The sequence below is a fragment of the Petromyzon marinus genome, chromosome 41, assembly GCF_048934315.1.
Source record: "Petromyzon marinus isolate PM22_M1 ecotype Great Lakes invasive population chromosome 41, UKy_Petmar_22M1.pri1.0, whole genome shotgun sequence".
Taxonomy (NCBI): domain Eukaryota; kingdom Metazoa; phylum Chordata; class Hyperoartia; order Petromyzontiformes; family Petromyzontidae; genus Petromyzon; species Petromyzon marinus.
The window spans coordinates 4,218,796-4,242,871 of NC_133707.1; the positions used below are offsets into that span (position 1 = coordinate 4,218,796).

Consider the following 24,076-nt stretch of genomic DNA (forward strand, 5'->3'; position numbering starts at 1 on the left):
CGGGTGAGGGCCAGAGATCCACGAGGTGGTACCAGGCGTTGCTCGATGTCCTCCTGGTGGTGGGGAGGTGATCTATTGTGGTACAGCGGTTAGCGCGATGCGCTACGAACCCGGTGGCCCGAGTTTGATTCCCGCTCACGGCCAACACCAGTGACGATGATCTGAACCGGTCCTGGACCTCCTGCCTTAGGTCGACTCAGCCTCAAATGAGTACCTGGTGCGGTGTGTTGACAATGTCACTGGGGAGAAAAATTCGGCCGGGCGTGGTGCTGGCCACCCACCACCACCTCGTGTGCCGTGCTGGCCGTCATAGGTGCTCGCTAACAGCACTTGCTCCGAAATTCTGTTAAGGTTTTACAGGAGATCTTTGAGTGTGAATGTTTGTTAGAGCGTGAGTGCATGGAGGTTGTATCATCTCCCCCTGTTCTGCAGAATGTGAATGAGTTAGTGGAGTTTGTATTATCTCCCCCTGTTCTGCAGAATGTGAGTGAGTTAGTGGAGTTTGTATTATCTCCCCCTGTTCTGCAGAATGTGAATGAGTTAGTGGCGTTTGTATTATCTCCCCCTGTTCTGCAGAATGTGAGTGAGTTAGTGGAGTTTGTATTATCTCCCCCTGTTCTGCAGAATGTGAATGAGTTAGTGGAGTTTGTATTATCTCCCCCTGTTCTGCAGAATGTGAGTGAGTTAGTGGAGTTTGTATTATCTCCCCCTGTTCTGCAGAATGTGAGTGAGTTAGTGGAGTTTGTATTATCTCCCCCTGTTCTGCAGAATGTGAGTGAGTTAGTGGAGTTTGTATTATCTCCCCCTGTTCTGCAGAATGTGAATGAGTTAGTGGAGTTTGTATTATCTCCCCCTGTTCTGCAGAATGTGAGTGAGTTAGTGGAGTTTGTATTATCTCCCCCTGTTCTGCAGAATGTGAGTGAGTTAGTGGAGTTTGTATTATCTCCCCCTGTTCTGCAGAATGTGAGTGAGTTAGTGGAGTTTGTATTATCTCCCCCTGTTCTGCAGAATGTGAGTGAGTTAGTGGAGTTTGTATTATCTCCCCCTGTTCTGCAGAATGTGAGTGAGTTAGTGGAGTTTGTATTATCTCCCCCTGTTCTGCAGAATGTGAGTGAGTTAGTGGAGTTTGTATTATCTCCCCCTGTTCTGCAGAATGTGAGTGAGTTAGTGGAGTTTGTATTATCTCCCCCTGTTCTGCAGAATGTGAGTGAGTTAGTGGAGTTTGTATTATCTCCCCCTGTTCTGCAGAATGTGAGTGAGTTAGTGGAGTTTGTATTATCTCCCCCTGTTCTGCAGAATGTGAGTGAGTTAGTGGAGTTTGTATTATCTCCCCCTGTTCTGCAGAATGTGAGTGAGTTAGTGGAGTTTGTATTATCTCCCCCTGTTCTGCAGAATGTGAGTGAGTTAGTGGAGTTTGTATTATCTCCCCCTGTTCTGCAGAATGTGAGTGAGTTAGTGGAGTTTGTATTATCTCCCCCTGTTCTGCAGAATGTGAGTGAGTTAGTGGAGTTTGTATTATCTCCCCCTGTTCTGCAGAATGTGAGTGAGTTAGTGGAGTTTGTATTATCTCCCCCTGTTCTGCAGAATGTGAGTGAGTTAGTGGAGTTTGTATTATCTCCCCCTGTTCTGCAGAATGTGAGTGAGTTAGTGGAGTTTGTATTATCTCCCCCTGTTCTGCAGAATGTGAGTGAGTTGGTGGAGTTTGTATTATCTCCCCCTGGTCTGCGAGGGTTTCCCTCCGGGCCCTACAGTTTGCTCCCCGTAACTAAACAACAACCAAAACAACAGCACGCAATGTACCGCACGCACATGCCATTGGTCAACAGCAACAACAAAAAACATCCCAACGCTAAAAACGTGACGGGCGAATGACTCGATTGGGATCGCACAGCAGCAGCAGCAGCACGATGGCTCCCTTACTGAAAGAGAGTCTTGGAGTGTGACTCTTCAGGGTACACGAGTGAGTCGTAGTAGCATCATAAAAGTTGCTTTCACAATCGAGACTGTATCGACTTGCACGGCAGACGCGATGCCAAGAACTCAAAACTCGAAGAGCAAAATAAAACGGGCACCCCCCCCCCGCAACCCCCCCCCAAACCCCCACTCACCACCCCCCCTCACCCCCACCCCTCACCACCCCCCCTCACCCACGCCCCTCACCACCCCCCCCTCACCACCCACCCCTCACCACCCACCCCTCACCCCCACCCCTCACCCCCACCCCTCACTCCTACCCCTCACCACCCGCCCCTCACCCCCACCCCTCACCCCCACTCCCCAGCGAGTCCACGACGGCGGTGACGTCACAAAGAGGAATGGCGACGCTCCCGCGGAGTGCTGTGAGCACGCGCGTGGAGAGTGGCGAGGTGGGTGGTGAGGGTAGCAGTGAGCATGTTGGTAAGGGTGACGGTGAGGTTGTGGTGGTGTTAGCAGTGGTGGTGAGGCAAAATGGTGAGGGGTAGAGTAAAGTGGTGGTGGTGGTGAGTGTTAGCGTGAGGTGGTGGTGGTGAGGGGTAGAGTGAGGTCGTGGTGGTGAGTGTTAGCGTGAGGTGGTGGTGGTAAGGGGTAGAGTGAGGTCGTGGTGGTGAGGGGTAGAGTGAGGTGGTGGTGAGTGTTAGCGTGAGGTGGTGGTGAGGGGTAGAGTGAGGTGGTGGTGGTGGTGAGTGGTAGAGTGAGGTGGTGGTGGTGGTGAGTGGTAGAGTGATGCGGTGGTGAGTGGTGGTGGTGGTGGTGGTGAGGGGTAGAGTGAGGTGGTGGTGGTGAGTGGTAGAGTGATGCGGTGAGTGGTAGAGTGAGGTGGTGAGTGGTAGAGTGAGGTAGTGGTGAGTGGTAGAGTGAGGTGGTGAGTGGTAGAGTGAGGTGGTGGTGGTGGTGGTGAGGGGTAGAGTGAGGTGGTGGTGGTGAGTGGTAGAGTGAGGTGGTGGTGGTGGTGAGTGTTAGCGCGAGGTGGTGGTGGTGAGTGTTAGAGTGATGCGGTGGTGAGTGGTAGAGTGATGCGGTGGTGAGTGGTAGAGTGAGGTGGTGAGTGGTAGAGTGAGGTGGTGAGTGTTAGAGTGAGGTGGTGGTGGTGAGTGGTAGAGTGAGGTGGTGGTGGTGGTGAGTGGAAGAGTGAGGTGGTGAGTGGTAGAGCGATGCGGTGGTGGTGGTGAGTGTTAGCGTGAGGTGGTGGTGGTGAGTGTTAGCGTGAGGTGGTAGTGGTGGTGAGTGGTAGAGCGAGGTGGTGAGTGTTAGAGTGAGGTAGTGGTGAGTGGTAGAGTGAGGTGGTGGTGGTGGTGAGTGGTAGAGCGATGCGGTGGTGAGTGTTAGAGTGAGATAGTAGTGGTGGTGAGTGGTAGAGTGAGGTGGTGAGTGGTAGAGTGAGGTGGTGAGTGGTAGAGTGAGGTGGTGGTGAGTGGTAGAGTGAGGTGGTGGTGGTGGTGGTGAGTCTTAGCGCGAGGTGGTGGTGAGTGGTAGAGTGAGGTGGTGAGAGTTAGAGTGACGTAGTGGTGGTGGTGAGTGTTAGAGCGAGGTGGTGGTGGTGAGTGTTAGAGTGAGGTAGTGGTGAGTAGTAGAGCGAGGTGGTGAGTGGTAGAGTGAGGTGGTGGTAGTGGTGGTGAGTGTTAGAGTGAGGTGGTGGTGGTGATGAGTCTTAGCGCGAGGTGGTGGTGAGTGGTAGAGCGAGGTGGTGGTTAGTGGTAGAGCGAGGTGGTGAGTGGTAGAGTGAGGTGGTGAATGGTAGAGTGAGGTGGTGGTAGTGGTGGTGGTGAGTGGTAGAGTGAGGTAGTGGTGAGTGGTAGAGCGAGGTGGTGGTGGTGGTGAGTGTTAGAGTGAGGTAGTGGTGAGTGGTAGAGTGAGGTGGTGGTGGTGGTGAGTGTTAGAGTGAGGTAGTGGTGAGTGGTAGAGTGAGGTGGTGGTGGTGGTGAGTGTTAGAGTGAGGTAGTGGTGGTGGTGAGTGGTAGAGTGAGGTGGTGGTGAGTGTTAGAGTGAGGTGGTGGTGAGTGTTAGAGCGAGGTGGTGAGTGTTAGAGTGAGGTGGTGGTGAGTGTTAGAGTGAGGTGGTGGTGAGTGGTAGAGCGAGGTGGTGGTGGTGAGTGTTAGAGCGAGGTGGTGAGTGTTAGAGCGAGGTTGTGGTGAGTGTTAGAGCGAGGTGGTGAGTGGTAGAGCGAGGTGGTGGTGAGTGGTAGAGCGAGGTGGTGGTGAGTGTTAGAGTGAGGTGGTGGTGAGTGTTAGAGCGAGTTTGTGGTGAGTGGTAGAGCGATGCGGTGGTGAGTGGTAGAGCGAGGTGGTGGTGAGTGTTAGAGTGAGGTGGTGGTGAGTGTTAGAGCGAGGTGGTGAGTGGTAGAGTGAGGTGGTGGTGGTGAGTGTTAGAGTGAGGTGGTGGTGAGTGTTAGAGCGAGGTGGTGGTGGTGAGTGTTAGAGCGAGGTGGTGAGTGGTAGAGCGATGCGGTGGTGAGTGGTAGAGTGAGGTGGTGGTGGTGGTGGTGAGTCTTAGCGCGAGGTAGTGGTGAGTGGTAGAGCGAGGTGGTGGTGAGTGGTAGAGTGAGGTGGTGAGAGTTAGAGTGAGGTGGTGAGAGTTAGAGTGACGTAGTGGTGGTGGTGAGTGTTAGAGCGAGGTGGTGGTGGTGAGTGTTAGAGTGAGGTAGTGGTGAGTGGTAGAGCGAGGTGGTGAGTGGTAGAGTGAGGTGGTGGTAGTGGTGGTGAGTGTTAGAGTGAGGTGGTGGTGAGTGGTAGAGTGAGGTGGTGGTGAGTGGTAGAGCGAGGTGGTGGTGAGTGGTAGAGCGAGGTGGTGGTGAGTGGTAGAGCGAGGTGGTGAGTGGTAGAGTGAGGTGGTGGTGGTGAGTGTTAAAGTGAGGTAGTGGTGAGTGGTAGAGCGAGGTGGTGAATGGTAGTGAGGTGGTGGTAGTGGTGGTGGTGAGTGGTAGAGTGAGGTAGTGGTGAGTGGTAGAGCGAGGTGGTGAGTGTTAGAGTGAGGTGGTGGTGGTGGTGAGTGTTAGAGTGAGGTGGTGGTGAGTGTTAGAGTGAGGTGGTGGTGAGTGTTAGAGTGAGGTAGTGGTGAGTGTTAGAGTGAGGTGGTGGTGGTGGTGAGTGTTAGAGTGAGGTGGTGGTGAGTGTTAGAGCGAGGTGGTGAGTGTTAGAGCGATGCGGTGGTGAGGCCCTCGTACCCGTGGTGAGGTCCCCGCGTGCCCTCCGTGTGGAGTTGCCCCGTGCCCCGTGCAGCCTCAGGAGCCTCAGGTCGCGGTCGTCCAGGGCAACGTCCCCCACGAACGCAGCTGCCATGAAAACGGTGGGGGGAGGGGGGGGGGCACAGGGGTCAGACTCACCAGCGGTAAGGGGGGCACAGGGGTCAGACTCACCAGCGGTAAGGGGGGCTGTGACCCATCAACCCTCACATTCATCGACAGGCCAAGGTGAGGCCACGCCTTGCTCAGTCTATTCAACTATCACGTGGCGGTAGTTCAGGGGGGTGGGTGGGAAATCGCGTGTTAGTAAATCGATGAATACGACAGGGTAAGGGCGCAGTCAGCGACCATAGGGTGAGATGTGTTCGGAGGTCGAACCAACACTGAGGCGCGTGGGTGGCGTTGAGCAGCTGCCCACTTCGAGCGATGCTCCGTCGAGGCAGCCGCTACGGCCGCTCATTCCTCCCGCTCGCGCTGCGACGTCGCTCCGTTCGCTCGATCGCGTCACGTCCTGAACGCATCCCGCGTTCTCAGAACCGTGTTGCCTAATACATTCATTGCGTTGTGGGAACAGCCGGAGGCGTTATAGGAGAACAGCCTGGACCTGGACTCTCTCTCTCTCTCGCTCCACCCCCCCCACCGCTCCCCCCCCACCGCTCCCCCCCCCCCACCGCTCCCCCCCCCACCGCTCCCCCCCCCCTCTATCACTCTCCCCCCTACCGCCCCCCCCTCTCTACCACTCTCCTTCCCTCCAGCATTATGGGAGGAGGAGGAACGGGGGCAGGAGAGGCTGATGGGAGCGGCGAGCAGGTTGGTGAGGAGAGTAGTGAGGCGGTGGGTGATGGTGAGGAGGGTGTTGAGTGGTAGTGCAGCGGTTAGCGCGCTGCACTACGAACCCGCCAACCCCTGTTGGATTCCTGCCTTTGTTTACCACACAAGTGTACACGCACACACACGTGTATACACACACGTGTACACACACACACACACGTGTACACACACACGTGTACACACACACACACGTGTACACACGCACACACACGTGTACACACGCACACACACGTGCACACGCACACACACGTGTACACACACACACGTACACACACACGTACACACACACACACGTGTACACACACACACGTGTACACGCACACACACGTGTACACACACACACACACGTGTACACACACGTACACACACACACGTGTACACGCACACACGCGTGTACACACACACGTGTACACATACACACGCGTACACACACACACACGTGTACACACACACACGTGTACACGCACACACACGTGTACACACGTGTACACACACACACGTGTACACACACACACACGTGTACACACACACGTGTACACACACACGTACACACACACACACGTGTACACACACACGTGTACACACACACACACGTGTACACACACACACGTGTGTACACACACACACACACGTGTACACACACACGTGCGCAGCTCGGTGGACTGCGCTGCCCCCGTCCACCACACAGCCCAGGCGTGCCGGCACCACCCTCACACCTCACATCCTCATCTCTGCAGCCCTAATGGCTACGTGGTGGTGGTGATGATGATGGTGGTGGTGGCGATGATGGTGGTGGTGGCGATGATGGTGGTGGTGGCGATGATGGTGGTGGTGGCGATGATGGTGGTGGTGGCGATGATGGTGGTGGCGATGATGGTGGTGGTGGCGACGATGGTGGTGGTGGCGACGATGGTGGTGGTGGCGACGATGGTGGTGGTGGCGATGATGGTGGTGGTGGCGATGATGGTGGTGGCGATGATAACAACGGTGATGATGAACGGCCGTGCGGCGGGTGGAATGCTGCCGCTCGTCCCGAGCCGGTGCAGGTGCAGAGAACAGGGTGGAAACTATGTTGAAAAACAGCCAAATGTTAATGGTATTCTGTAACAGTGTATATGTTATACTTCCTTTGCAGATTTTTTTTCTTTTTCCGTATCGGCGTCACGTCCAGGGATAAATATTCCATTAGGAACCCTCACAAAATAATCCCAAACTTCCTGAACAGCGGAACACCCCGATATTAAGAGAACGGTCTGTGGAAGTGAATATCACAGAACCGCTTCCGAAATTATTTCAAGCAGCTTCCTTAGCCAACATAGGGGGTCGGGACTTTCGCACACACCCTGCTGCAGGGTGACGTCCCTCGCACGAACAGTCACACCCCGTTGTTTTTCATCCTCAGAGCTGGAGTTGAGCCAAAATAAGTCCGGAATGAAATTGTACATGTTGGTTACCAGGCTGGGACTCATAAAAAAAACTTCCTGCACTTGAGAAACCGGTTCAATCACAACTCGGCATCTGTGAGCCTATGGGTCTCTGTGCGAGTCTATGGGTCTCTGTGCGAGTCTATGGGTCTCTGTGCGAGTCTATGGGTCTCTGTGCGAGTCTACGGGTCTCTGTGCGAGTCTATGGGTCTCTGTGCGAGTCTATGGGTCTCTGTGCGAGTCTATGGCTATGGGTCTCTGTGTGAGTCTACGGGTCTCTGTGCGAGTCTATGGGTTTCTGTGCGACTTTATGGGTCTTTGTGCGAGTCTATGGGTCTCTGTGAGAGTTTATGGGTCTCTATGCGAGTCTATGGGTCTCTCTGCGAGTTTCTAGGTCCGTGATATTTTGAGTCACTATGCGAGTCTCGAGGCCTTCATGCCAGTCTTTACGTCTCTATGTGAGTCTATGGATCCCTGTGCGAATCTGTGCGCCTCTCTGTGAGTTTCTGGTTCTCTCTGTGAATCTACGGGTCTCTGTGCGAGTCTATGGGCCTCTGTGCGAGTTTATGGGTCTCTGTATGAGTCTATTGGTCTCTGTGCGAGTCTATGGGCCTCTGTGCGAATCTATGGGTCTCTGTGCGAGTCTATGGGTCTCTGTGCGAGTCTATGGGTCTCTGCGAGTCTATGGGTCTCTGTGCGAGTCTATGGGTCTCTGTGCGAGTCTATGGGCCTCTGTGCGAGTCTATGGGCCTCTTTGTGAGTCTATGGGCCTCTGTGGGAGTCTATGGGCCTCTGTGCGAGTCTATGGGCCTCTGTGCGAGTCTATGGGCCTCTGTGCGAGTCTATGGGCCTCTGTGGGAGTCTATGGGCCTCTGTGGGAGTCTATGGGCCTCTGTGCGAGTCTATGGGTCTCTGCGCGAGTCTATGGGTCTCTGTGCGAGTCTATGGGTCTCTGTGCGAGTCTATGGCTATAGGTCTCTGTGTGAGTCTACTGGTCTCTGTGTGAGTTTATGGGTCTCTGTGTGAGTCTAGGGGTCTCTGTGCGAGTCTATGGGTCTCTGTGCGAGTCTTTGGGCCTCTGTGCGAGCCTATCGGTCTCTGTGAGCGCCTATGGGTCTCTGTGCGAGTCTATGGGTCTCTGTGCGAGTCTATGGGTCTCTGTGCGAGTCTATGGGTCTCTGTGCGAGTCTATGGGTCTCTGTGTTAGTCTATGGGCCTCTGTTTATGGGTCATTACAGGTCACTCAGAGAAAGCATTTAGAGTATCCATACTATGGCGCATCACGTACACACTTCTGTGCGCGTGTCCGTGACATTGATGTTTAAGTGTGTGTGTGTCTGTGTCGAGTCAGTCTCAAATGAGTACCTGGTGCGGTGTGTAAAGATCGCCACTCGGAAAACAAAGTGCGGCGGGGCGTGGTGCTGGCCACCCACCCCCTCGTGTGCCGTGCCGGCCTTCATCTGTGTTCACTAACAGCACTTGCCCCCTACAGTCTGTTTAGGCTACACGGGGGGGCCTTTGTCTTTTGCCGAGTCGTGAAATCAAACTGTGAGCTGTATGGGATGTAGTTGTTTTTGTTCCGATTGCTTTTTGATTGATTACTAATTTTATTCACTTTGTTTTGGTCAGTGTAGGGTAAGTGTAGGGCAAGTGTAGTGCAAGTGGGGGGCACGTGTAGGCCAAGTGTGTGGCAAGTGTAGGGTAAGTGTAGGGCAAGTGTAGTGCAAGTGGGGGCACGTGTAGGCCAAGTGTGTGGCAAGTGTAGGGTAAGTGTAGGGCAAATGTAGTGCAAGTGGGGGGCACGTGTAGGCCAAGTGTGTGGCAAGTGTAGGGTAAGTGTAGGGCAAGTGTAGTGAAAGTGGGGGCACGTGTAGGCCAAGTGTGTGGCAAGTGTAGGGTAAGTGTAGGGCAAGTGTAGTGCAAGTGGGGGCAAGTGTAGTGCAAGTGGGGGCACGTGTAGGCCAAGTGTGTGGCAAGTGTAGGGTAAGTGTAGGGCAAGTGTAGTGCAAGTGGGGGGCACGTGTAGGCCAAGTGTGTGGCAAGTGTAGGGTAAGTGTAGGGCAAGTGTAGTGCAAGTGGGGGCACGTGTAGGCCAAGTGTGTGGCAAGTGTAGGGTAAGTGTAGGGCAAGTGTAGTGCAAGTGGGGGCACGTGTAGGCCAAGTGTGTGGCAAGTGTAGGGTAAGTGTAGGGCAAGTGTAGTGCAAGTGGGGGGCACGTGTAGGCCAAGTGTGTGGCAAGTGTAGGGTGGCAAGTGTAGGGTAAGTGTAGGGCAAGTGTAGTGCAAGTGGGGGCACGTGTAGGCCAAGTGTGTGGCAAGTGTAGGGTAAGTGTAGGGCAAGTGTAGTGCAAGTGGGGGCACGTGTAGGCCAAGTGTGTGGCAAGTGTAGGGTAAGTGTAGGGCAAGTGTAGTGCAAGTGGGGGGCACGTGTAGGCCAAGTGTGTGGCAAGTGTAGGGTAAGTGTAGGGCAAGTGTAGTGCAAGTGGGGGCACGTGTAGGCCAAGTGTGTGGCAAGTGTAGGGTAAGTGTAGGGCAAGTGTAGTGCAAGTGGGGGGCACGTGTAGGCCAAGTGTGTGGCAAGTGTAGGGTAAGTGTAGGGCAAGTGTAGTGCAAGTGGGGGCACGTGTAGGCCAAGTGTGTGGCAAGTGTAGGGTAAGTGTAGGGCAAGTGTAGTGCAAGTGGGGGGCACGTGTAGGCCAAGTGTGTGGCAAGTGTAGGGTAAGTGTAGGGCAAGTGTAGTGCAAGTGGGGGCACGTGTAGGCCAAGTGTGTGGCAAGTGTAGGGTAAGTGTAGGGCAAGTGTAGGGCAAGTGGGGGATAAGTGTAGGGTAAGTGTGGGGTAAGTGCGGTGTAAGCGTAGGGCAAGTGTGGGATAAGTGTAGGATGAGTGTAGGGCAAGTGTATGGCAAGTGTGGGATAAGTGTAAGATAAGTGTAGGGCAAGTGTGTGATAAGTGTAGGATGAGTGTAGGGCAAGTGTAGGGTAAGTGTAGGGTAAGTGTAGGATAAGTGTAGGGTAAGTGTGGGTTAAGTGCGGTGTAAGCGTAGGGTAAAGTGCAGCGTAAGTGTACGGTAAGTGTAGGAGGTTAATAAGGGGGAATGCTTCATGTACAGGGGAAGTTGATTCCAGTGAAGAGGTGCAACGAGGGAAAATAACTGAAAGCGGAATTGGGCACAGAGAGAAGGAGGGACCGAGAGAAGATTGGGAACGAAGAGGCAGGGAGAGACATGGAGGGGGATGAGTGACAGAGCAACTGGAGATGAGATCACGGAGGCCCACGAACCAGAAGCCCGCTGGACACACAGCAACGGACGCACCGATCGGCCACGCCGTTTCCTGCTCAACATGAGCATTGCAGACTTGTTGCTCATTCGCAGGGTGGGATGACATCCCCTGGGTGCACAGCTCTAAGCCACTGGTGGAAATTCCTCATTCCTAGATCCCGGAGGGTGGGGAGGGGGTGTCTGGGGGGCAGGTCTATCCACGGGACAACCACTAATTGACTTCCCCTGACAAACTCAATCAAGCCCCCACTCCCCGCCCCCCCCGCCCCAGCCTGGATTGGAACTCGTGACCTTGCGATTGCGAGCCGCTCGCTCTGCCCCCGAGCCTCCTGTGTCATGAGTCGCGTGCCAACGGAGACCTGACGACCGTGACCCTTGTCACGGAACGGTGACCCACGCGTGCGTAGCCAACCGTGCTCATCGTAGGTGCGGGGTGAAGGGCAACAACACTGAACACAAAAGTAGTCTATGGATTCCTGTGTGAGTCTATTGGTCTCTATGCGGAGTCTATGGGTCTCTATGCGGAGTCTATGGGTCTCTATGCGGAGTCTATGGGTCTCTATGCGGAGTCTATGGGTCTCTATGCGGAGTCTATGGGTCTCTATGCGGAGTCTATGGGTCTCTATGCGGAGTCTATGGGTCTCTATGCGGAGTCTATGGGTCTCTATGCGGAGTTTATGGGTCTCTATGCGGAGTCTATGGGTCTCTATGCGGAGTCTATGGGTCTCTATGCGGAGTCTATGGGTCTCTATGCGGAGTCTATGGGTCTCTATGCGGAGTCTATGGGTCTCTATGCGGAGTCTATGGGTCTCTATGCGGAGTCTATTGGTCTCTATGCGGAGTCTATGGGTCTCTATGCGGAGTCTATGGGTCTCTATGCGGAGTCTATGGGTCTCTATGCGGAGTCTATGGGTCTCTATGCGGAGTCTATGGGTCTCTATGCGGAGTCTATGGGTCTCTATGCGGAGTCTATGGGTCTCTATGCGGAGTCTATGGGTCTCTATGCGGAGTCTATGGGTCTCTATGCGGAGTCTATGGGTCTCTATGCGGAGTCTATGGGTCTCTATGCGGAGTCTATGGGTCTCTGTGCGGAGTCTATTGGTCTCTGTGCGGAGTCTATGGGTCTCTGTGCGGAGTCTATGGGTCTCTATGCGGAGTCTATGGGTCTCTATGCGGAGTCTATGGGTCTCTATGCGGAGTCTATGGGTCTCTATGCGGAGTCTATGGGTCTCTATGCGGAGTCTATGGGTCTCTATGCGGAGTCTATGGGTCTCTATGCGGAGTCTATGGGTCTCTATGCGGAGTCTATGGGTCTCTATGCGGAGTTTATGGGTCTCTATGCGGAGTCTATGGGTCTCTATGCGGAGTCTATGGGTCTCTATGCGGAGTCTATGGGTCTCTATGCGGAGTCTATGGGTCTCTATGCGGAGTCTATGGGTCTCTATGCGGAGTCTATGGGTCTCTATGCGGAGTCTATTGGTCTCTATGCGGAGTCTATGGGTCTCTATGCGGAGTCTATGGGTCTCTATGCGGAGTCTATGGGTCTCTATGCGGAGTCTATGGGTCTCTATGCGGAGTCTATGGGTCTCTATGCGGAGTCTATGGGTCTCCATGCGGAGTCTATGGGTCTCTATGCGGAGTCTATGGGTCTCTATGCGGAGTCTATGGGTCTCTATGCGGAGTCTATGGGTCTCTATGCGGAGTCTATGGGTCTCTATGCGGAGTCTATGGGTCTCTATGTGGAGTCTATGGGTCTCTGTGCGGAGTCTATTGGTCTCTGTGCGGAGTCTATGGGTCTCTGTGCGGAGTCTATGGGTCTCTATGCGGAGTCTATGGGTCTCTATGCGGAGTCGATGGGTCTCTATGCGGAGTCTATGCGTCTCTATGCGGAGTCTATGGGTCTCTATGCGGAGTCTATGGGTCTCTATGCGGAGTCTATGGGTCTCTATGCGGAGTCTATGGGTCTCTATGCAGAGTCTATGGGTCTCTATGCGGAGTCTATGGGTCTCTATGCGGAGTCTATGGGTCTCTATGCGGAGTCTATGGGTCTCTATGCAGAGTCTATGGGTCTCTATGCGGAGTCTATGGGTCTCTATGCGGAGTCTATGGATCTCTATGCGGAGTCTATGGGTCTCTATGCGGAGTCTATGGGTCTCTATGCGGAGTCTATGGGTCTGTGAACCTATGCGTCTGTGTACGTCTATGGGCATCTATGTGAGTCTATGGGTCTCTGTGCGAGTTTATGAGTCTCTGTGCGAGTCTACAGTTTGGAAGAAATTCGTTTTCAATCGAGATGGCTTGAAAGTGCAACAGCTCCAGTGGCTTCCTATGACCAAAAGAGCGTTCCAGATGGCCGCAGAAGCGCATCGGAAAGGGCGTGATGCGGTGACCGCCTTTGTTCGATGGCCAGCCAGCAGCCGCTGCTGCGAGGATGACCAACGGAGTTCGCGTGAGGGTTTAAGTTCCTTGACGAGATCAGCGAGGTGTTGTGGTCCGTTTTGTGGCGAGGACTTTGCGTGTAACGAGTGACGCACGGAATCACACTCCTCGGAGACAATGCACACGTGGTCAGACGAAGGCATTTCGCCCCCCGTTGCCCCCCGTCGCGTGTCACCCCCTCTAGTGTGGTGCGCACCAAGGGCCGAATGTGACGCATCGCGTATCTCTCACACACACACACGCACTCCGTCTCACACACGAACACAAAGACAAAGACCCCGTCCTCTCGTATAGCGTGTAACGGACTGTCGAGGCAAGTGCTGTTAGCAAGCACCTATGAAGGCCAGCACAGCACACGAGGGGGTAGGTGGCCAGCACCACGCCCGGCTGCCTCGTCTCCCCAGTGGCGATTTGTACACACCGCAACAGGTAATTATTTAAAGCTGAGAGGGCCTAGGGCAGGCCGACTTCGGGTGGCTGCTTGGGTGAGCGCGCTGCGCTGCGAACCCCACGACCCCAGTTCGCTTCCGGCTCAGGGCCAACGTCAGCGGCGAACGTCTGAACCGGTCTTGGGCTGGTCGAGCTTCAAAGCCCGATAGCGTCTCTAGACCAACCTGACCCCGACCCACGGGGACCCAACTCCGACCCACCGGTACCCAACTCCGACCCACGGGTAACCCAACTCCGACCCACCGAGACCAAACTCTGACCCACCGGTACCCAACTCCGACCCACGGGTAACCCAACTCCGACTCACGGGTAACCCAACTCCGACCCACGGGTAACCCAACTCCGACCCACGGGGACCCAACTCCGACCCACCGGAACCCAACTCCGAGACACCGGTCCCCAACTCCGACCCACTGGTCCCCAACTCCGACCCACGGGTAACCCAACTCTGACCCACGGGGACCCAACTCCGACCCACCGGTACCCAACTCCGACCCACCGGTACCCAACTCCGACCCACCGGTCCCCAACTCCGACCCACAGGTAACCCAACTCCGACCCACGGGTAACCCAACTCCGACCCATGGGGACCCAACTCCGACCCACCGGTCCCCAACTCCAACGCACGGGGACCCAACTCCGACCCACCGGTACCCAACTCCGACCCACCGGTCCCCAACTCCGACCCACGGGTAACTCAACTCCGACCCACCGAGACCAAACTCTGACCCACCGGTACCCAACTCCGACCCACGGGTAACCCAACTCCGACTCACGGGTAACCCAACTCCGACCCACGGGGACCCAACTCCGACCCACGGGGACCCAACTCCGACCCACCGGTACCCAACTCCGAGACACCGGTCCCCAACTCCGACCCACGGGGACCCAACTCCGACCCACCGGTCCCCAACTCCGACCCACGGGTAACCCAACTCCGACCCACGGGTCCACAATTCTGACCCACGCGTCCCCAACTCTGACCCACGGGTAACCCAACTCCGAACCCACCGGTGCCAAACCCGGCGCTGCCACTGTGACACGTACTCGCCGATTCATCATCGCACGGCGAGGACGCGATGTCATTTCTGTCCACACAGAGAGGCGGCCGCCTTCACGCGAGGCGCTTGACATAGCTCACAAGAGGGCGACACAGAATGTAAGCGATGCATCAAGCAGGCAGTGACCGCGTCATCGCACTCTGTACGCCGTATCCAACTCCCACCACCGACCACACCGCAGGTCACCTCTCACTTCTCTCTCCGCATCATTCTCACCACCGTCTCCTATCCCACCGAGCTCTTATGTCAACAATAACCTCAACTCAAGAGACGCGTTACACTCCGCCTATCTCTTGCTATTTGTTATTACGAGCGGGTGCTGTTTGTAGCTGCCCGCTTGGCGTTTTGGACCTTTTGCGCCAACTGCGCTGTGTCAATTCCAAGTGAATGGAATTGGCCAAACATCCCAGTGAAAGCAAGACCCACCTATATAAAGAGTCTTGAGACTCCGTTGAGGCATACAATATTATTAAAATAATTATTCTAAAAGCTCAGCCTGAATTTTATCCCAGGTTCAGCAGGAGTAGCCTGCGTCTTCTTAAGCAGCAATTACATCTTAGAGTGGAGAGAGAGAGGGGGTAGAGAGAGAGGGGTAAGGGGAGCAGAGCGTGAAATCGATTGTGAAATCTTTCATTTAAAAGGGGGGGGGGGGGTTACATCAAGCAAATCATTAAAAAACAAAAAACCGAAATGATGAACGAAGCAAAGTGCCGACTACACGGAGCATCTTCTTGTTTCCTCTGATCGTAAAAGAAAAAGAGAGAGAGAGAGAGAGGTGGGTGAGAGGGAGAGAGGGGGGGAGAGTTATGGCACTGAGAGAGTGGGGCCAGCTGTGAGAGCGAGATGGAGAGAATTCCCCGGGGAGGAGGCAACGAGAGATGGGAGCGTGGGGGGAGAGCGCGGGAAGAGGGGGGGGGGGCGGAGAGGAGCCACATTCCTGAGACTCGGCACAGCGAGCGATGCCGACATGATAACACACTTCAACACATACACTGACACATAATACACTCACACACCCAAACACACTCCTACACATAATACACGAGCACACTCCTACACACAATACACGAGCACACTCCTACAAATAATACACAAACACACTCCTACAAATAATACACAAACACACTCCTACACATAATACACAAACACACTCCTACACATAATACACAAACACACTCCTACACATAATACACAAACACACTCCTACACATAATACACAAACACACTCCTACACACAATACACAAACACACTCCTACACACAATACACAAACACTCCTACACACAATACACAAACAAACTCCAACACACAATACACAAACAAACTCCTACACACAATACACAAACAAACTCCTACACACAATACACAAACACACTCCTACACACAATACACAAACACACTCCTACACACTACACAAACACTCCTACACACAAACACACTCCTACACATAATACACAACACTCCTACACATAATACACAACACTCCTACACATAATACACAAACACTCCTACACACAATACACAAACACACTCCAACACAAAATAGACAAACACACTCCTACACATAATACACAAACACTCCTACACACAATACACAAACACACTCCTACACATAATACACAAACACACTCCTACACATAATACACAAACGCACTCCTACACACAATACACAAACACACTCCTACACACAATACACAAACACACTCCTACACACAATACACAAACACTCCGACACACAATACACAAACACTCCTACACACAATACACAAACACACTCCTACACACAATACACGCTCCTACACACAATACACAAACGCGCTCCTACACACAATACACAAACGCGCTCCTACACACAATACACAAACACGCTCCTACACACAATACACAAACACGCTCCTACACACAATACACAAACACGCTCCTACACACAATACACAAACACGCTCCTACACACAATACACAAACACTCCTACACACAATACACAACACACTCCTACACACAATACACAACACACTCCTACACACAATACACAAACACTCCTACACACAATACACAAACACTCCTACACACAATACACAAACACACTCCTACACACAATACACAAACACACTCCTACACACAATACACAAACACACTCCTACACAATACACACACTCCTACACAATACACAAACACACTCCTACACAATACACAAGCACTCCTACACACAATACACAAACACACTCCTACACACAATACACAAACACACTCCTACACACAATACACAAACACACTCCTACACACAATACACAAACACTCCTACACACAATACACAAACACACTCCTACACACAATACACAAACACACTCCTACACACAATACACAAACACTCCTACACACAATACACAAACACTCCTACACACAATACACAAACACACTCCTACACACAATACACAAACACACTCCTACACACAATACACAAACACTCCTACACACAATACACAAACACTCCTACACACAATACACAAACACTCCTACACACAATACACAAACACACTCCTACACACAATACACAAACACACTCCTACGCACAATACACAAACACACTCCTACACACAATACACAAACACACTCCTACACACAATACACAAACACACTCCTACACATAATACACAAACACTCCTACACACAATACACAAACACACTCCTACACACAATACACAAACACTCCTACACACAATACACAAACACACTCCTACATACAATACACAAACACACTCCTACACATAATACACAAACACTCCTACACACAATACACAAACACACTCCTACACACAATACACAAACACTCCTACACACAATACACAAACACACTCCTACACACAATACACAAACACACTCCTACACACAATACACAAACACACTCCTACACATAATACACAAACACTCCTACACATAATTCACTCACACACCCAAACACACTGCAACACAACACGCACACCACTAGCACTGCTCATCCACTAACACACGCGCCTAATACTGCCCCTCAACACACATCCTAACACTCAATAGAAATACAAAGGTCGCCTTTTAACAGCACGAGGTGCGGCTTGCGCGATGTTAGCCGCGGGCCAGGGAATCGAACTCAGGTGGCCGCGTTCGTGGTGAACCACAGCACCACCGCTCCTCCCTCAGCCCTGTGATTGTCCCACCACCACCACCGAGCCAGATCAATAGTAGCTCAGAGACCCCTCTCGCTCCCGCATGCCCCCTCTCGTCTCACCAGCCTTGCAGGGGTCCCTGTAGTCGATGCCATCCTCGCTGTCGTCGGAGTAGAGATCCCCAGGGTTACCTGGGTACTCCGGGTCCCCCGAGTCCCCCCAGGACCCCGCGCCACCGCCTCCCCACGCCGACAGCAACAGGAGGAGGAGGAGCAGGGGACCGGTTGTCATGGCAACCAGGTGCGTGGATGCGACTCTGGGAGACCGGGCGCGGAGCTCCTCGGCGACTCTCCCAGCGAAGTTCTCCAAAAACTCTTTCACCGGCTCTCTTTAACACTCTCTCTCTCACCGTCTCTCTCTCACCGTCTCTCTCTCACCGTCTCTCTCTCACCGTCTCTCTCTCGCCGTCTCTCTCTCGCCGTCTCTCTCTCGCCGTCTCTCTCTCGCCGTCTCTCTCTCGCCGTCTCTCTCTCACCGTCTCTCTCTCACCGTCTCTTCCTGGATGCGTTTCGCTCGCTGGAGCTCTCAATTTCTCCTTCGACTCCGACTCCACCTGGAGCTCTCCCACGCTCGCCGCCTCTTCCTCGGATTCCTCCCAAACTCTCAACCGAGTCTCCCCAGAGCTCTTTAACCGCCCCGCTTCTTCTCCTCCTCTCTCGCCGACTCTTCCTGTGATGCGTTCCACTCTCCCCGTGTATCCCTGGAGCTATCGGATTCTCTTTCTCGACTCCAGCCGGAGCTCTCCTCTCTTCACGGTCTCTCCGTCTCTCCCTGGAGCTGGGTCTCTCTCTCCGTTGACTCTTCAGCTCTTACGGTTTCTCCCCGCGGCACTAAGACAAGGATCGGAGAGAGTCTGGTGTAAATGCGGGCACGTCCCTTTGCGGGTATCTCCCGGGGGGGGAGGGGAGGGGGGGTCCAAGAGACTCTCGGTGATTCTCTGCGGGACTCTTAAGAGTCGCTCCTGGACACACAATATCTCTCTCTCTCCGAATCATGGCGAGCAGATTTATATAGGAGAGGGGGCGCGTGGGAGGAGGAGCTGTGGCTCCTCATCTCTAAATCACATCTCCCCTGCGTCATCGCGACATGTAATATTACGAAAGCGACCGATTTGTGACCTCAACTCACCACGACCACCATCACCATCAACATGGAGATGAATCACTTCTCACGGCGTGACCATTCATCAACCACCATAAAGAGGAAACTACCGTTGCTCATCATCATGAACGCTGAATCATCATTACCCTCATGAGCATTCATTTTCAACGATCGTCGTCATCATCATCGCCATCCTCATTGAATCATATTTACCGTCTTTGGCAATTATCATCAACCACCATCATTAATCATCGTCGTCTATTCCTTTGTGTTGTTATCGACAAAGGTGGTTATTGTTAAAGGTGGTTGTTGTTGGTGTTTGAGCACCACTGCCAACGTAGGAGTGGCAGCAGCATCACCACCAACAGAAAATCCCGTTAATTGCCGGACGAGAGAACGATTTAAAATACAGGGGATGAGGGATGCGTCTGAGAATCCGGAGAGTATGGTGACTAACCCATGTAGGTAGTCACGGATAACTCTGATAGCGATGTGTAACTCTGACGGTCGCGGATAACCCTGACAGTCACGGGTAACCCTGGACATCACGGATAACCCTGGACATCACGGATAACCCAAGGGCATCACGGATAACCCAGGGCATCACGGATAACCCTGACAGTCACGGATAACCCTGACAGTCACGGATAACCCATGGCATCACGGGTAACCCTGACAGTCACGGGTAACCCTGACAGTCACGGGTAACCCTGACATTTACGGATAACCCTGACAGTCATGGATAACCCAGGGCATCACGGATAACCCTGACAGTCACGGATAACCTTGGCAGTCACGGATAACCCAGGGCATCACGGATAACCATGACAGTCACGGATAACCTTGGCAGTCACGGATAACCCATGGCATCACGGATAACCATGAGAGTCACTGATAACCATGACAGTCACGGATAACCCTGACAGTCACGGATAACCCATGGCATCACGGATAACCCTGACAGTCACGGATAACCCTGACAGTCACGGATAACCCATGGCATCACGGATAACCCATGGCATCGCGGATAACCCTGACAGTCACGGATAACCCTGACAGTCACGGATAATCCAGGGCATCACGGATAACCCATGGCATCACGGATAACCCTGACAGTCACGGATAACCTTGGCAGTCACGGAAAACCCACGGCATCACGGATAACCCTGACAGTCACGGATAACCCTGACAGTCACGGATAACCCATGGCATCACGGATAACCCTGACAGTCACGGATAACCCAGGGCATCACGGATAACCTTGGCAGTCACGGATAACCATGGCATCACGGATAACCAGTCTACCCTTGCCGCCTGTTCTCAGACGCGCCTCGAGTCGATACAAAGCAAAGCACGAGTACAGCTCCGCTATGTCGGTGTCTCTCCGTGTCTCTTTTGTCGTTGTGTTGATCTGTCTCTGCATCTCTATGCCTCTATCTAGGGGCCATCCGTTTAGTAGGTACGCACAAATCTGTCAAAACTTGACCCCCCCCCCTCCCTCCCTGTACGCACGCGGACTGTTTACACCCCTCCCCCGAATTACTACAAGATTCATGCTACCAGCTATGGCTGCAAAGTTTGGTCGTACATGTTATGTATATCGTTTATTGTTAAATTTGAATCACAGTTCCTATGATCACTGTTACATTGTTTGTACAGTATAGCTTTATTTTGGTGATTTCGAAAATGTTTTGGTTTAGCCATTTTTTTCTTATAATACAGAGTTCGACTGATATCTTTAATCCAAATTGTCTTATGGTTGTTATTGTTTGACTTGCATCCCACTGGGATTTTTGCACACAGCGTTGATATACGATGCTTTTTCTGGAAGACTTTGCCGTTTTTTCCTGGATTTTTCTGTTGCGCATAGTCACTTTAAGTTGTTTTCTTGTTCACGTTTTTGTTTGTTGCGGTTGCACCCGATTCAAGAGCCGAATGGCTCACAGGGCTACACCTAATAGATGAAACTGAAATGAACTGAAAATGAGATGAGCCAAGAATGTTTGTGTGTAACGCGCGTGACGTCACTCCACATGCCGGGTGGATTTTTACACTCACGCAGAAGGTCGAGCGGAAATAATTTATTTTTCGCAAATTCGCTTTAAGTTTGACGTTTTCTTTATTGCAAGTGAATCTAAAAAATAATTATACGCAGCAACAAAGTAGATGTATGCTTCTACATTATGGCAAAATAGACATTTATCGGCGATTTTCCAGATATTTTATCGAATTCCAATTTATTTCAACACCAGCGACCGAAAACATAAGATACTAAAGTATCAGAGCAGTGAATTTGAACAAATTGAAGGTCAGTTATATACAGTGCTATAGTGACATGAAGTGAGGTGTTTTATGACATAGTTTTGTGCCAGATTCACTGCCGTTAAATTTACACAAGATACATTATATTCAGCTCAAATTTTTCGTAAATATTACAGCTTCCGTCCTAAGCCTGGCAACCATGTGTCTCCTACAGAACGGCCGATATTTAATCCACGCAGAAACGATCAAGGATTAATAATATTAACGTGTTTAAGCAAACAGATAGTCCCACCGCCGGACTATCTAACTCAGTTGAAGGCCAATTAAGACTAATTATTATCGAGGTTTCACCCCCCTCCCCCCCCCCCCGGTTTCCTATGCGTACGCACATTAGTAGATCCCCATACACAAGCGTGCGCATTTGGGTTAACCCCCCTCCAGGCGTACGTACTAAATGGATGGTCCCCTGTCTCTCGGTCTCTCCGTCCGTCTGAATCTCGGTCTTTGTCCGTCTGTCCCTCTATCTGTCTTTCACAGTATCTTTGTTTCTTGCCTCTGTCTCTATGAACGTCTGTGTCTCTGTGTCTGTCTCTCTGTGTCTCTGTGGCTATGTCTGTGTCTCTCTGTGTCTCTGTGTCTATGTCTGTGTCTCTCTGTGTCTCTGTGTCTATGTCTGTGTCTCTCTGTGTCTGTGTCTCTCTGTGTCTGTGTCTCTCTGTGTCTGTGTCTCTCTGTGTCTGTGTCTCTGTGTCTCTCTGTGTCTGTGTTTCTCTGTGTCTCTGTCTCTCTGTGTCTCTCTGTGTCTCTGTGTCTGTGTCTCTCTGTCTGTGTCTCTCTGTGTCTGTCTGTGTCTCTCTGTGTCTCTCTGTCTCTCTGTGTCTCTCTGTGTCTGTGTCTCTCTGTGTCTCTCTGTGTCTCTCTGTGTCTCTCTGTGTCTCTCTGTGTCTCTCTTTGTGTCTCTTTGTGTCTCTTTGTGTCTCTCTGTGTCTCTCTGTGTCTCTCTGTGTCTCTGTCTCTCTGTGTCTCTGTGTCTCTGTCTCTCTGTGTCTCTGTCTCTCTGTGTCTCTGTCTCTCTGTGTCTCTGTCTCTCTGTGTCTCTGTCTCTCTGTGTCTCTGTCTCTCTGTGTCTCTGTCTCTGTGTCTCTGTCTCTCTCTGTCTCTCTGAACCTCTGTCTCTCTGAACCTCTGTCTCTCTGAACCTCTGTCTCTCTGAACCTCTGTCTCTCTGAACCTCTGTCTCTCTGAACCTGTCTCTCTGAACCTCTGTCTCTCTGAACCTCTGTCTCTCTGAACCTCTGTCTCTCTGTCTCTCTAGACCGTGGTAGGTCTCCCGGCCGTGAACCGAGCTCAGTTTTTAACACACTCCCAGCATAATCTCATCATCGATCGCCATCATCATATCGTCACTGCATCACTTTACTTATCCCATCATCAAGATTAACTTCACAATTGTCATAACATAATTACTATCGTCCGTTCGTAACTTTGCCATCATCCTTACCACTTTTATCATCATCATCATAATCATCATATCATTAAGTAATTATCACGATCACAATCATCCTGATCGCCGGGACGCGGCGGGCAGAGCCACGTCTCACGTCTCGACTCCGAGCCGCGATCTCTTCACGGGCGGAGGTTAGGGGAGCCGAGAGGGAGCCGAGAGGGAGCCGAGAGGGAGCCGAGAGGGAGCCGCCGCCGGCTCCTTGGAGCAGACGATGGGAGCCGCATTCAGCAACAGGGAGACCGTGGGTGGGGGGGGGGGGGGCAGAGAGGGGAGATGACGAGAAAACGGAGCATGTGGCAGCAGCCAGCAGTAGGAGTAGATTGAGATACAGAAGAGCAACAGAGCACGAGGAGCTGAAGTGAGCAGGAGACGGAGGAGCGTCGGGCGGAGCAGAGAAAGGAGCTCAAGAGGAGATGGAGGTGCAACAGGGGGGGAGCAGGCGGAGCACGGACCGGAGGAGAGCTGAAGCGGGATGTGAAGTTAGCAGCAGATGGAGGCGCAACAGGGGGGGGGGGGGGGGAGAACAAGGAGAATAACGGGAGACGGAGCAGCCACGGGAGAAGGATGAGTTGGGAGCAGGAGGAACACGGGCAGGGAGATGGAGCAGATGGAGGAGGGAGCAGGAGGCTCCACACTCGGGCCGGGGTGAGACGAGCGGGGCGCGGCGTTAACCTGGAGCCACGCGGAGTGATGGAGCCGCGATGTTGAACTCTCTCCTCCTTCTCCTCCACTCCGGCCAAATGATTCTCGCGGTCACGTGACGCGGCTCGCCGCCCGGCCGGGGGGGAGGGGCGCAGCGCCACATGGGCATTTAAAGGGGCTCGACATGTGGATGTGTGTGTGGTAGGGGTGCTGTAGTGGTAGGGGCTTTAAAGTAGATCTTTGTGGTAGGGAATTATCTGTGTGTGTGTGGGTGGTAGGGGTTTTACAGAAGTCTGGGATCTGTCTTTGTGGTAGGGGTTTTATAATAGTAGGGGTTCTGTGTGTGTGTTAGGGGTTCTACAGTGGTAGGGGTTCTGCGTGTGTTATCGGCGTAAGGCACGACCACGAGTAACAAGGCACGCCTATCCATAACAATACTATTTGATTGTACTGCACCTTATATTTGTCCTGTTACAATCACATTAATGTCTCCAGCTACGACCAGGACTACCCCAACCCCTATCACTACCCCTATCACTACCCCAACCCCTATCACTACCCCAACCCCTATCACTACCCCAACCCCTATCACTACCCCAACCCCTATCACTACCCCAACCCCTATCACTACCCCAACCCCTATCACTACCCCAACCCCTATCACTACCCCAACCCCTATCACTACTCCAACTCCTATTCCCACCCCAACCCCTATCACT

At 52.7% G+C, this 24,076-nt stretch overlaps 1 protein-coding gene across 1 annotated transcript in view; it reads right to left on the reverse strand.

The window, feature by feature from the left end:
* The window catches only part of LOC116951018 (dorsal-ventral patterning tolloid-like protein 1), a 52,819-nt gene extending 28,988 nt beyond the window's left edge, over positions 1-23,831 (reverse strand). Inside the window, exons 1-3 of the mRNA XM_032969286.2 lie at positions 23,388-23,831; positions 17,908-18,675; positions 5,141-5,248 (exon numbers count right to left, since the gene is read on the reverse strand). Of these exons, the coding sequence (XP_032825177.2) occupies positions 5,141-5,248; positions 17,908-18,076 (277 nt within the window). The 5' untranslated portion in view covers positions 18,077-18,675; positions 23,388-23,831. The remainder of the gene's footprint in view (positions 1-5,140; positions 5,249-17,907; positions 18,676-23,387) is intronic.
* Positions 23,832-24,076: the final 245 nt, after the last annotated feature.